At 38.3% G+C, this 14,551-nt stretch overlaps 1 protein-coding gene and 1 long non-coding RNA gene across 2 annotated transcripts; one reads left to right on the top strand and one right to left on the bottom strand.

Moving 5' to 3' along the window:
- Positions 1-13: 13 nt before the first annotated feature.
- On the bottom strand, positions 14-6,534 carry popdc3 (popeye domain cAMP effector 3). The gene is made up of 3 exons (XM_084435265.1): positions 5,953-6,534; positions 1,052-1,160; positions 14-976 (listed from the first exon to the last, which is right to left on the bottom strand). Exons 1-3 carry the CDS (start codon positions 6,450-6,452, stop codon positions 731-733), a joined length of 855 nt encoding a protein of 284 aa, XP_084291391.1. The 5' UTR covers positions 6,453-6,534; the 3' UTR covers positions 14-730.
- Positions 6,535-8,437: 1,903 nt separating this feature from the next.
- On the top strand, positions 8,438-11,748 carry LOC311275550. The gene is made up of 6 exons (XR_014624951.1): positions 8,438-8,730; positions 9,539-9,591; positions 10,011-10,089; positions 10,227-10,382; positions 10,938-11,030; positions 11,144-11,748. It is a non-coding gene; the product is annotated as an uncharacterized lncRNA (long non-coding RNA).
- Positions 11,749-14,551: the final 2,803 nt, after the last annotated feature.

Below are 14,551 nucleotides of genomic sequence, written 5' to 3'. Positions count from 1 at the left end.
GTTTTTCCTCAATAGACTATTATTTAATAGGTTTATCTAATCTAATTTACACACACATACATACTACTAACCCCCACACACTCCCCCAGAAACAGAACAATCTCAGGTCAATAACAGTTTTCTGTTTCATATGACGGACGTTAGATGATGTAGTGATAATACAGAGGAAATTAATAAGAGAGCTTATAATATATTATGCAGCTAAATGCTGAAAGTGAATCTCTCATCCATCCAAACTCAGTGTTTCCACAAACACAGACACACAATGCGCAACCACTTCTCCTTCAGAACAGTTGATTCTCGTGATGGTTCTAACTTTGATTTCTGATCGTACAATTAAATAAAACAAGGACAATATTTTTTGTGCATCCCACAAAACTCATCTTTGATCACCAGAATGACATATTTAATTTTTTTTTCCTTGAAAAACAATTCTTCATGCCTTAAAATAGATAATCGGATGGGTGTCAGGTCTTAAAGTGACAGCAGCCTAATTAACTTGCTGCTGTCTGTGTCATTAATGTTAATTAAAGTACAAAAGACAAAGAGAAAATCACTCACTGCTCTTGACTAAATCACTTTTGTAGCTTTAAAGGTGCAGTAAATGATTTCTGAGAAACAATCTAAACAGTAAACAACAAGGACAAGATTTTTTGGGGAAAACATCCCAAGTACATTCAAGATTAAAAAACATGACTCTTCTCATGAGTCTCTCTCCGCCGGTTTGGCTTCACTCTTCACTGGTGTTTTCTCCTCCCGGCTCTGGCGCGTGACAGAAGCTCGGTAACCGCAGATCATAGCGGAACCCGCGCTCGTCGAAAGCCCTGTCGTTCAGAGAGAAGAGTTTCTCCGTGATGTCGTTGCGCACGAGCAGCGCGAAGATCTTGGCGATGTAGCGGTGGCGCGCGAACAGCAGGTAGAGCTTCTTCCTTCTCCACGCCACGAACCTGGAGCGCGTGTCCGCGCGCAACGTCACCTGAACAACACAACACGGCCCGTTACAAACCACACAGTGGGAACGCATGATATGAGCTATTTAATAATCATTCACCTGGAAAAATCCTTCTTCTGAGGGTCTGAGGGAATCCCACTCTGGAGAGTCTAGGAACTGAAATGGATGGATGAAGTGCAAAAACTCCCCGTTCACCGTCACCCGCATCCTATTGTAGAGAGAGATATGCGATATATGTCGTCTACTATAATATGCTGATAGTTGTTTTAACAATGAGCGATGTGACATTATAGAGTATGTATACTTTACAGAAACACACCTAGAGCGCGCACGCATACACTACATGATGTAGTCTAGTATAGTTTTGTGCTTGCGCATTTAGAGTGCACGCTTTCACTGCGCGATTTAGTCTATTAAAATGCATTTAAATGCACCCAATATTCAAGATAAAGGGGCAAAAATAGCTCTGTATTTTATATAGTTAATCAACATCACAAAAAGAGAGCCGGTTTTTCTCCACATAGTATCAGCATGATTAATGTGATATTAATTTTGTCCAACAGGTCAATAAACAAGAAGTTAATATTAAGTGATTTACATTCTAGACACAATATCGCCTGTTTTTGCTCCTCCAAACAAAGACACAGGACTGTTTGGGGTCTCTGTTTCATTACTGAATGAACGATTCAATGACTCACTCATTAAGACAAATGCTTCATTCCTGAATGAATCAGCCGTGGTTTGAAACTTAATGACTCACTCATTAACAGTGAATTGCTGCCATCTACTGGCGGGTTTAATTTCACTTTAGTTTCTGTAGACAGCCCAGGCAAGAAAAACAAACTGGCCCAGCCTGGACCACGAAACATAACAAACAGTGTTCCAGCCAATCACAGACAAGAATGATTTGGAGGTGGGGGTGGGGGTGGGGGGGTTAGTGCGCGAGCACATGAAGGGGGGTGTGGAGGAGAGAGAAGCATGAAGAGGGGAGTTAGCTAGAGGAGAGATGTCCTAACAACGACTAACGTTAAAATTGTATATTCTTGAGAATTTTGATATGGCCGACACACGAGCAAAGAGATGACGTTCTGATGAACAAATAACAAAGAAGAGGGAAAAGGAGAAGGAACGCGAAGTCCCGAATTTACTCCGCCGGCAGAATGGCTTCCAATCCAACATTCAGGAGGCTCTGTTTCTGCTGGACAGGTGTGTAAATCCAGTTTGGTTTTTCTAAATGGTTCATGACTGTTTCAGGAAGCACGGGAGGGCGGGAGGGAGGGGGAGGGGGGAGGGAGGGGGAGGGGGAGGGGGAGGGGGAGGGGAGGGGACGGGATGAGGGGGAGAGAGGGTCGAGCTAGCCTCCGTTTTGTTTGACAATACTTCGAACGTCAACAAGAAGTGACGTCACCCAACATCACTTAGAGCACCTTTAAAACATCAAAACATTATTTATGCATGTGTGACTGCAGGTGAAATGCCTGCATGTTCCTCTGAGGGGCATTAAACAGTCTATGGAAATGCTTCTGTGCATTGCAAAGATGAATTTTGTTGATACTGATTTAATTTCCTTGACAGCAACATAGTGTTGGCCCAGATCCTCTGGTACATGTAGAATCCACACGGCCCAGATCCGGGCCACATCTGGGCCGACACTATGTTGCTGTCTGGGTTGACTGGTAACAGTCCTATTGTGTCTTAACTGATTAAATGTAAGAATTTGACACAAAATATGATGCATACTTTTAAATAAGTTAAAATAAATGGCTTTAAAAAGTTTTTTTTTTTAAATCCTATAAAAGGTAAAAAAGCGATTTAAACTTGTTGGAAAAGATCATTTCTGTCACTGCTCCGACCTGACCACCGCATATGAAGAATATCAAAAACTGTTCACAGCAGTCCTAAACCTGCCAAAGTAGCAATACAATAAACACACTCAGCAAAATATAGTCTAATTATTGTTATTGATAAAATCCCAGAAAATATGAAGATATAATTTGTTGTCAATATCAAACACCCCTACATACAGTCAGAAGCATCTTAAAGGAGTAGTTCACTTCAAAATTAGCCCATGGTTTACTCACCTTTAAGTCATCCTGGGTGTATTTCACATCCTTCTTTCAGACGAACACAGAGTTATATAAAAACATGTCCTGGTTTTTCCAAGCTTTATAATGGCAGTGAATGGCTGTTTCTGTTTTGAAGTCCATGCGTTTGTGTAAGAAAAATATGCATATTTAAAACTTTATAAAGTAAAATAACTAGCTTCTGGCCAAACGAACATACGGATTCCACTTAAGTCTAAAGCGCAACTTATGCGAGTAATGCGACACACTGCTGATATTTACGCTACGCCATGACGCAATAGATACTTCTGATGTCATGAGTTGTGTAAGTTGCACTTTAAGCGTAAAGTAGACTGTGTATGTTAATTTGGCTGGAAGCTAGAATTTTACTTTGTAACGTGTTAGATATGGATATTTTTCTTACACAAACGCATGACTTCGCTTCAGAAGGCCTTTATTAACCCCCAGAGCCTGTGGAGCACTTTAATGATGGACAGATGCACTTTAATGATGGACAGATGCACTTTTATGATGGATAGATGCACTTTTATGATGGACAGATGCACTTTTATGATGGATATGATGCACTTTTATGATGGATAGATGCGCTTTTATGATGGAGAGATGCACTTTTATGATGGACAGATGCACTTTTATGATGGATATGATGCACTTTTATGATGGATAGATGCGCTTTTATGATGGAGAGATGCACTTTTATCATGATAGATGCGCTTTTATGATTGAGAGATGCACTTTTATGATGGATAGATGCACTTTTATGATGATAGATGCACTTTTATGATGGATAGATGCACTTTTATCATGGATAGATGCACTTTTATCATGGATATATGCACTTTTATGATGGAGAGATGCACTTTTATGATGGCGAGATGCACTTTTATGATGGAGAGATGCACTTTTATGATGATAGATGCACTTTTATGATGGAGAGATGCACTTTTATCATGGATAGATGCACTTTTATCATGGATAGATGCACTTTTATGATGGCGAGATGCACTTTTATGATGGAGAGATGCACTTTTATGATGATAGATGCACTTTTATGATGGAGAGATGCACTTTTATGATGGATAGATGCACTTTTATCATGGATATATGCACTTTTATGATGGACAGATGCACTTTTATGATGGATAGATGCACTTTTATGATGGATATGATGCACTTTTATGATGGATATGATGCACTTTTATGATGGATAGATGTGCTTTTATGATGGAGAGATGCACTTTTATCATGGATAGATGCGCTTTTATGATTGAGAGATGCACTTTTATGATGATAGATGGACTTTTATCATGGATAGATGCACTTTTATGATGGAGAGATGCACTTTTATGATGATAGATGGACTTTTATCATGGATAGATGCACTTTTATCATGGATATATGCACTTTTATGATGGAGAGATGCACTTTTATGATGGCGAGATGCACTTTTATCATGGATAGATGCACTATTATGATGGACAGATGTGCTTTTATGATGGACAGATGCGCTTTTATGATGGAGAGATGCACTTTTATGATGATAGATGCACTTTTATGATGATAGATGGACTTTTATCATGGATAGATGCACTTTTATGATGGATAGATGCACTTTTATGATGATAGATGGACTTTTATCATGGATAGATGCACTTTTATCATGGATATATGCACTTTTATGATGGAGAGATGCACTTTTATGATGGCGAGATGCACTTTTATCATGGATAGATGCACTATTATGATGGACAGATGTGCTTTTATGATGGACAGATGCGCTTTTATGATGGAGAGATGCACTTTTATGATGATAGATGCACTTTTATGATGGAGAGATGCATTTTTATCATGGATAGATGCACTATTATGATGATAGATGCACTTTTATCATGGATAGATGCACTTTTATGATGGATAGATGCACTTTTATGATGATAGATGCACTTTTATGATGGAGAGATGCACTTTTATGATGATAGATGGACTTTTATCATGGATAGATGCACTTTTATCATGGATATATGCACTTTTATGATGGAGAGATGCACTTTTATGATGGCGAGATGCACTTTTATCATGGATAGATGCACTATTATGATGGACAGATGTGCTTTTATGATGGACAGATGCGCTTTTATGATGGAGAGATGCACTTTTATGATGATAGATGCACTTTTATGATGATAGATGGACTTTTATCATGGATAGATGCACTTTTATGATGGATAGATGCACTTTTATGATGATAGATGGACTTTTATCGTGGATAGATGCACTTTTATCATGGATATATGCACTTTTATGATGGAGAGATGCACTTTTATGATGGCGAGATGCACTTTTATCATGGATAGATGCACTATTATGATGGACAGATGTGCTTTTATGATGGACAGATGCGCTTTTATGATGGAGAGATGCACTTTTATGATGATAGATGCACTTTTATGATGGAGAGATGCACTTTTATCATGGATAGATGCACTATTATGATGATAGATGCACTTTTATCATGGATAGATGCACTTTTATGATGGATAGATGCACTTTTATGATGATAGATGCACTTTTATGATGGAGAGATGCACTTTTATCATGGATAAATGCACTATTATGATGAGAGATGCACTTTTATCATGGATAGATGCACTTTTATCATGGATAGATGCACTTTTATGATGGATAGATGTACTTTTATGATGGACAGATGCACTTTTTTGAGCTTCAATCTGATGGTTGCAATGGTTGCAATCCACTGCCATTATAAAGCTCGGAAGCGTCAGGGTGTTTATTAATATAACTCTGATTATATTCGTGTGAAAGAAGAAAGTCATATACCCAGGATGACTTGAGGGTGAGTAAAACATGGGCTAATTTTCATTTTAAAGTGAACTAACTTACTCCTTTAATACTCACCTGCCTGAGAGCAGAACTGAGAGTTTGTCGATCGGGGTTTTGCCCTCGATGGCGAAGCATTGCTCTTTATCTATAGTGTGGATATCGCCGTCACAACACTCAACGATCTTCCCATAGTGAGTTAAGGACACCCCCAGCTTTTTGAACATGTAATCGTAGAGATCCTGGAACTCCTTCTCGAAAGTGACTTTTCTCAGTCGGTAGGACACGTGCACGAGCTGCGCGAGACTGAGGGCGAAGAGCGCGAAGGCCCACGAGAACGAGTCGCTCGTGCACGGGTCGGACCACGACCAGATCGAGTAGCACAAAAACCCCAGCGACAAGAAGCAGAACATGTACAGTAATCCATAAAAGCCACTGCCTCCCATGAACCCTAAAACCAGCAGGATATGAGCGAGATGAAACATTGATCCTTCGGGATTTTCCTTCCATTCTGAGCACACTGGATATTCCAGAGACTTGGTCGCGTTATTATCAGGGAAATTAGTCAAAGGATCCATGATGGGAAAGAAGAATCAACACGCGCGCTGTATATTCCCCTCTCTCTCTCTCTCTCTCTCTCTCAGAGATGTGATCTGCTGTGAACACACACACACACACACACACACACACATAGAAACCCGAGCCTGCAGACACACACAGGACAATTTTACTGCGCACAGATTTGGAAACGTAATGGACTTCAAGTTCTCAGTTGTCATTAGTTCGAGTGTGTATGTGACTTTGTCTGGGATGTGTTTCTCCTAAAATCCCTGCTTGAGATCTAGGCTAAATTGTGAATACTTTTGGAATATTAGATCTAATTTTAGTATGATGGCATGATTTAAATAATCTGAAGTATATGTTAAATCACTGTCTATTTCTATTATTATGTAGCAGTGAATGAAGTTATAGGGCTGTCAAAAATAACTTGTTTTTTCTTTGCAATTAATATTTTCAGTTTATCACGTTAAAAATATTGGTAACAAAAGGTTCAATTTGTTAACATTAGTCAACATGAACATGAAAAAATATTCTAAAGCATTTGTTCATCTTAGCAGACTATAGCTAATATTACTTTTAACATTTACTAACACATTAAACAATCGTAATGGACCTGAGCTAACATGAACTAGGCAAGCAAGAGAGCGAAGATGTTCTGCATGGCCTGTCCTGATCAGACAATCATTCATTCAAGTGCTTAGTTTTCATCCTTAAGCCTGTTTTATACTTCTGCGTCGAACTGCCGCCGTAGCTACGTCGTAGGCTGTATGTAGCGCGCGTACCCTTCGGCGTACCCTGACGTGCACCTCTCCAAAAATGTAACAACGCGTCAATTCTACGCGGACACAAGCGCTGTGATTGGTCTGCCAGAACCCCTCCCTCGGGGTTTCATGCTCCCCAGGTGCGCGTCAACGCGGACAACGACACAGAAGTATAAATTAAAACCAACACGTTGCCTACGGCGTATAGGCTCCGGCGTATGTCCGACGCAGAAGTATAATGAGGCCTTTAAGCCCTATTTATACTTCTGCGTCGGACCTACGCCGGAGCCTCTACGCTGTAGGCAACGTGTTGGTTTTAATTTATACTTCTGCGTCGTTGTCCGCGTTGACGCGCAATTACTCATGAAGAGGGACCATGTGAGGGGTTCTAGCAGACCAATCACAGCGCGTGCGTCCGCGTAGAATTGACGCGTTGTTACATTTTTGGAGAGGTGCACGTCAGGGTACGCCGAAGGGTACGCGCGCTAAACACAGCCTACGACGTATAGCTACAGCGTAAGTTCGACGCAGAAGTATAAATAGGGCTTTACAATGCGATAAGACGCAAAAACTCAATGCAGCTCAATATGAAGCGGCTCTCTGTGAGTCAAAAAGCTGGCCGATGCCCATCTTTATGCGAATGAATCCGTTGAACGCGACGCGACTATCCAATAGAAGTAGAGCACATGGAGACTGGGCGAATCATGAGCGCTGGCTCAAAACCACGTCCATAGCGGTAAACCTGAGGAATGCCCATCAACGTACGGGAGGTGTCGCGACACCACGCTTCAGTTGTGTCGCAAAAGTGGATCCGTACCATCTGTGTCATTATAGTTAAAGAACAAAAGACAAAGAGAAAATCGCTCACTGCTCTTGACTGAATCACTTTTGCAGCTTTAAAGGTGCAGTACGTGATTTCTGAGAAACAATCCAAACAATCAACCCAAACAAACACACCAGATGTAGATGCTTCCATGTAGTAGTGGTGACAGAGTTGAGATAATCATACTTATTTAAAGCCGAGACCTGGAGATGGTAGCGGTACAGTAGCTCTTTCGGTTGAGAGTCGTCGGCCGATGCCCTCCCTGGTTGACTCTGCTCGTCGCTTATCTCCTTTGTTGCCTCCTCTTTCTGCATTTTAGCTGAAGGTGAGAGTATGAACTACATGCTTTCATGTAACAGGTATGGCGATGAAGTAAGAAGTGGACAGAAGTTGCCGGCAGACGCAATTGACCTATCGCACTGTAAAAAGTGAACATGGGTCTAAGTTGGATTACTAGAACTATTTGAGTCTATTTATTTAGTATTTCTGCTTTCCTAATCGTAATTGATTATTGTACATTCATTCAACTTGAGCACAGAGAAATTCACAGACACTCAAATATCTCACTTTCACCCAAAGTATAATTTCCCTTTAAAGGGATCTCCGCGTCAGACGTTTTTTTCTGACGTCATGACGCACGAGCCTGATTTCAACTTCTGTTCCTCAACTGACAACCGCCATTTTCTTTCTCTCCGGACTCGGATGAAAAAGGTAGGTTGGAAGTTTATTTTAATTAATATACTCGAAAATGCAACTTTTGGACGTGTGTTTTAGTTGTTTATGAGTTAATTAATGTTGTTTGTGAACATGAATACTAACGAAATCGTAATTAACCGAATTTTTGAACGTACGTTTGCGATATAGCGTTACTGAACATGTTCTATGTATACAATATGTTGCATTTACTCGTTTGTTTTATAAAAATGTGTTCAGTTTGGATCTTGGTAGTGTGTGTATAAAATTATTTTTTTAAATTGATGCCTCCTTAACCGTCTGTGCCGCGCGAGATATTGGAAATGCTTTGGGCGGGAAGTGCTCGGGGAGTGGGATAAAATGCTTGAATTTGATTTCCTGCAGTAAAATATTGAGTATGCTTTTAAAGTAATGTTTGTCTGTTCTTTTATTTGTCTTTGAAAACGTTTGCTAGCTCTGATTTATTCATCGATAAATTTTTTCGCCCAGAAATATGATGATGATTAAAGTCATTGAGTGCGTCTCAATCAGCTCCCTAGTTAAGCAATCAGGGCACTGATCAGGGAGTCAGCCCATTGCCTGATTCCCTGATCAGTGCCCTGACTAAGTTACTGAACTAGGGAGCGGATTGAGACGCACTCATTGTGCTTCTGTGCTAGCTTCATCCAGGAAAAAATGTCAGGGTTTTCTTTAGTAGAAAATTATGATTTCTATTTGTAGAAATAGTAACGTTAGTATTTTCACAATTAATTAATTAATTACTTGACTTGTAGCAAACCATTTTCTACCACTTAAATACTAACTTACAAAATTTTACTCCCCTTAGAACCGAAAGCTTTTTTAATATTTAAGGAGGACACTTTGCTATAACGTTACATGGTAAGTAATTTCTATTATTTTAAGTAATTTATTCTATAATAGATAATATTAATTACTAATGTTGGATATGTTTGAGTAAATTACATCTAATGTTATTGACTTGCATTTTATCCTCATTAAGAATTTTCCAACTAAAATTTGCATTAACTCACCCTTATGACATTCTGAATGCATGTGCCTTATTTGGTTTTCAGAAAAATATCTCTTTTGTTAGTACATACAGTGTAAACCAATTTTGAAGCTCAAAATGATTACGGTACATGACGTGACATACAGTATTGTGCATGTAAAAGGTGCACAAGTACTAGCTGATTTAATATGAACAATACCAAATTTAAACAGTGTTTGTGTCAGTTTTTCTTGTGTCAGACTTGCATTGAAAGGAGTTTGTGTTATAAAATATTTACGTTTGCTTACAGATGGCAGGAGGTAGTGAACCAGGAGCTCAGTGTCAGGGATTTCAGGGCGAGGTGGCCTGCGCTTTTCAGACATTACGAGGTAATTGAAAAAATAAGTTAAAGTTCTAGTTTTACTGGCTAAATACATTATTTGAGTTGATATAATACAATTTTGCATGTGCAGTTTGAGACTGTTGTTGACAGTGTTTTTTTGTTGTTGTTTTTTTCTGATTTCAGATCAGTGCAGAGTTCCATAGACTTACGGCGGTTCCACTGGAAGACACGTTCTTTGCACAGTTAGATGTATACATGAGTCAACTAATCGGAGTAATACGTTCCAAAGGAGGAGCAACCCGTGAGAAGACTGTTGCAATTTTTCACATTTTGGATCGGGTACGTCTGTGTTTTAAATTAATATCAACTACACAATCTTATTTTAGTCACAGTATGTTTAACAGTAACATTTAATTGTTAAATACTTGTTTTATAGCATAGAAATTTGAAATTGTCATCACCACCCAATCAAAATGGACAATTTAAAAGTGATAGTTCACTCATAAAATAAACAAATGCTGTTAATTTACTATCCAAGATGTAGGTGACTTTTTTTTCTTCAGTAGAACCGTAAAGAAGTTTTTTTTTTTTTTTACCTGAAACTGTGGTCCATTGTGATTCATTTAATGTAAGTCAAAAAGAGTAAAAAAAATAAAAAAAAGTAAAACAGAGGCAAAACAAAATTAATACCTGTGGGTCCTGACAATTCATTGAGGTTTTATGAAGCGAAACGATCGGTCTATGCAAGAATTATTATTTTTGACTCTCAAAGTGACTGTAGCCATTGACTTGCATAATATGAATCACAGAGGACTTTTCTCTATTCTCTATTACAGATTACTCTGAATTTTTAAAATAAGAAAAATAATTTTTTTATCAATTGCTTTTTCACAGACTGAAAACATTCACGTGAAAAGAGAGTGTGTCCTGAAGGCCCTAATCGTTTTCCTGGGGGAAAATCCGCAAGATCTTATCAAGGAGTGCCTTGTGAGTTGAAAGTCCGCATATTCTATTTTTATTTAATTTTTCAGAAAGTACAAATTTGTGTTTTGTAGTTATGAACGAAAAATGTAAAAAAAAAATTATGTACACTACTTTAGGAGAACCAACAAGATGATTGCGAGGGTGAGATGGAGCAGCTCACCATGGCGGTGTATGTTATTCGGAAGGAGGGTGGAGAACATCACTAACCACCGGCTGACATAGGTGTCGTCATCGAGGGTGTTAAAGTTTTGAATGAACTGCCTTCGTTCACATCAGCTTGTGCCTTGCTTCTCGGGATGATATACATCATCAATCTGGCTTATCCAAAACCACTTCGCTTTACATTCGAGGTATTCCAGAAAGTTCTCTTGCAGCTCGATCAGCACAAGATGTCACCCAAAGTTCAAAGTCTTTTCAGGAGACTACAGTGAACTCGCAGTAATGTTTGAATGTGCATATGTGTTTGAAAGAATGTCTCTGTTTTAGTTTGTTTCATGTGTTCTTATGTTTGTGAGACTATCCATTTGTTCAGTCATATGTCTAGTATGAATGTGTAGTTGTTCGAATCTGTAGGTGATTGGTTCCCTTTACATTGGTGAAAGGGTATAAAAACATGGCTCAGTTTAGTGCATTACCTGTAAGCTGTTCTAAAGCACTTCTAAATACACTTAATGGTTCAAGTTGTTCCAAACCTGTATGAGTTTCTTTCTTCTGCTGAACACAAAAGAAGATGTGTTGAAAAATGTTGGTAACCAGACAGTTGACCGTACCCATTGACTTTCAGTCTGTTTTTTTTCCTGCTGGAAGTCAATGGGTATGGTCAACTGTCTGGTTACCAACATTTTTCAACACATCTTCTTTTGTGTTCAGCAGAAGAAAGAAACTCATACAGGTTTGGAACAACTTGAACCATTTTTGAGTGAACTATCCCTTTAATTGTTTTTAGGTGGCTCATTTAAAGGATTGGTTCACCCCAAAATGAAAATTTCCTAGATAACAAACTCTTCTTCAGCTGTGATCGCGTACAGCCCGTTTAAACACTTCAAAGACTTTTGAAACTGCATTGATTTGGACTTAAATACGATGGTCACCAATGAAGTCCGTTGTTAGAAGAAAAATCCAGAAATGTTTTCCTCAAAAAACATAATTTCTCTCCCACTGAGGAAAGAAAGACATGGATATCTTGGATGGCATTGGGGTGAGTAAATTATTAGGAAATTTTCATTTTGGGGTGAACTAATCCTATTATAAAGGGCATAACCACTTTTTATATTTTTATTTTATATTATATATCTTTTTATAAATATATGCATTGCAAAGACAACTTTGCAAAAAGACTGTTATGGATGTAAAGTGTGTCAGTAAATGAAATTTCATTGAGAAATCATTACAAACTGTTCATATTTGTTGTGCCAAAATTTGTAATATGGAAAACACTGTTAGCGTATAAATGAATTAATGCAGGGTGGCCGCGGGTCCTTAAAAAGTCTTAAAATGTCTTAAATAAAGTTTTCCTAATAAAAGGCCTTAAAAAGTATTAAAATGTCTTAAATTCAGATTCGATAGGTCTTAAATATTTCTGGTCACGTTACCGCTAAAATTTCTCCAGTCTGACGGACCTAATGTCCGTCAAATAACCAGTGAAGCATCGAATCGCGAGTATGATTCAGATTTTATTACATAAACAGCTATTGATAATGATAATGTAGGCTTTTTCTTGTAACGCTGTTTTGTTATTTCAAATGTAGGCGCGTGGCAAGCGCGCTCATAATGTAAGAGAGACGCCGGCGCGACCACAACATTGTCCGACATCAAATGGCAAACGTAAAATGCAAGCGGAACGAAACTGCTCGTTATTGTGTGGTTGAAGGACCGTTTATCAGTTTGGACCAGTGCAGCGCGAGCCGATCGTGATCATGCGACACTGTTACTACACAGCGCTAATAAGAGATACAGTAAAGAAAGCATTTGAATTCGCCACAGAACTGACAGAAGTAATATCATCGCTGCGAGATCTAGTGAGTAGCATTCATATTTCTCCGTTATTAACGGATCAAACAGCGCGTGGAAACCAGGAAGAAACATTGTGCCATGAATGAACTATCAGTGTCCACAGATCAGCAACATTCACCATGGATTTACTGTAGTAACACTAACTGCAACCATAGAAGTTTGGCAGGAATAGTAGGCTATAATGCCTTCAAGTAACATTACGTCGGTTTTATTTTGACATTATGAATATAATTGCTGCCCTCAAATGTTAATCTGAACTAAAATAAACCTTTGTTTATAACTACTACAATATGACATTTCATTTTTTCCAAGGAGCTGTTTTGTTTTATATGCTCCTAAGAAGAGTCAATTATAGCTATAGAATTGCTCAAAGTAAAAAAAATATCATACTTTATGATGTTAGTTTTAATATAAAAAAGAATAAAAAATTTAAATCAAGGAAATTTCTCTGGCATTTATTTCTTTATGCTGTATCAAAAACGTACCGAACCGAACCATGACACAAGTGTATCGTATCGAACTGAACCGTGAATTTTGTGAACCGTTACACCCCTAATATATACGCATGTAATATAATTTGTATTTCCATCACAGGTTTGGTCTTAAATTTCATTCAAAGTGGCATTAAAAAGGTCTTAAAAAGTCTTAAATTTAACTTGTTCATATCTGTAGACACCCTGTAATGGTAATAAATATCTCTAAAGCAATTTGAGTCTTGTGTGATTGACCTAGTGAAATTAAGTTGAGAAAATATAATTATTTAAGTTGAGGAAACATAATTTTTTTAGGTGTTACCAATTGAAGTAATTTTTTTAAGTTGATCCAACTGTATTAGAAATTAAGTTAGACTAATGTAAATAATAGGATTGATTGAACTCAAATAATATAAGTGTGATTAACCTAGTGAAATGAAGTTGATAAAACGTGATAATTTAAGTTGAGAAAACTTAATTTCTTTAGGTGTTACCAATTGAAGTAATTTTTTTAAGTTGATCCAACTGTTCACTTTTTACAGTGCGGTAAGCCCCTCCCCTCGAACGCAGATCAGCCAATGGCAGCTGAGTATCAGTTGCACGGGAACTTGGACATCTTTAGGTTTCAGTGCCATAGAGAAACATTGGAAGATCTGACGCTCTCGTCGGTTTGATGGTGTTTATGCTACAAAAATGGTAAAACGGTGTGCGTTGGGTTCTTGTAACACTGATTCCAGGATCCTGAGAGGGTATGCATGTATTGAATCACCGTACTGTTCGTGCGTTCACCAGCGCGTTTCAAAATTGTGATAAGATTTGAGCGAACGGACCAATTATCTGCGCATTACGACTGAAGCCCGGTTTATTTATAATATCACTGATGTGGGCGCAGTAACCTGGTTCCCTAAGGATTCAACCCCAATCCCAATGAAGACGAAAACCTTAATTTTCTGGTTGTCACACTCTCATTAAGTTACAATTTAAGTTAGTGAGTCCATGCTAACGTACAAACCTAAATAGCTAACTGTTCTCACGTCA

The sequence above is a fragment of the Rutilus rutilus genome (genome assembly GCF_951802725.1).
Source record: "Rutilus rutilus genome assembly, chromosome: 17".
NCBI lineage: Eukaryota > Metazoa > Chordata > Actinopteri > Cypriniformes > Leuciscidae > Rutilus > Rutilus rutilus.
This window is presented reverse-complemented; position numbering and strand designations above follow the sequence as displayed.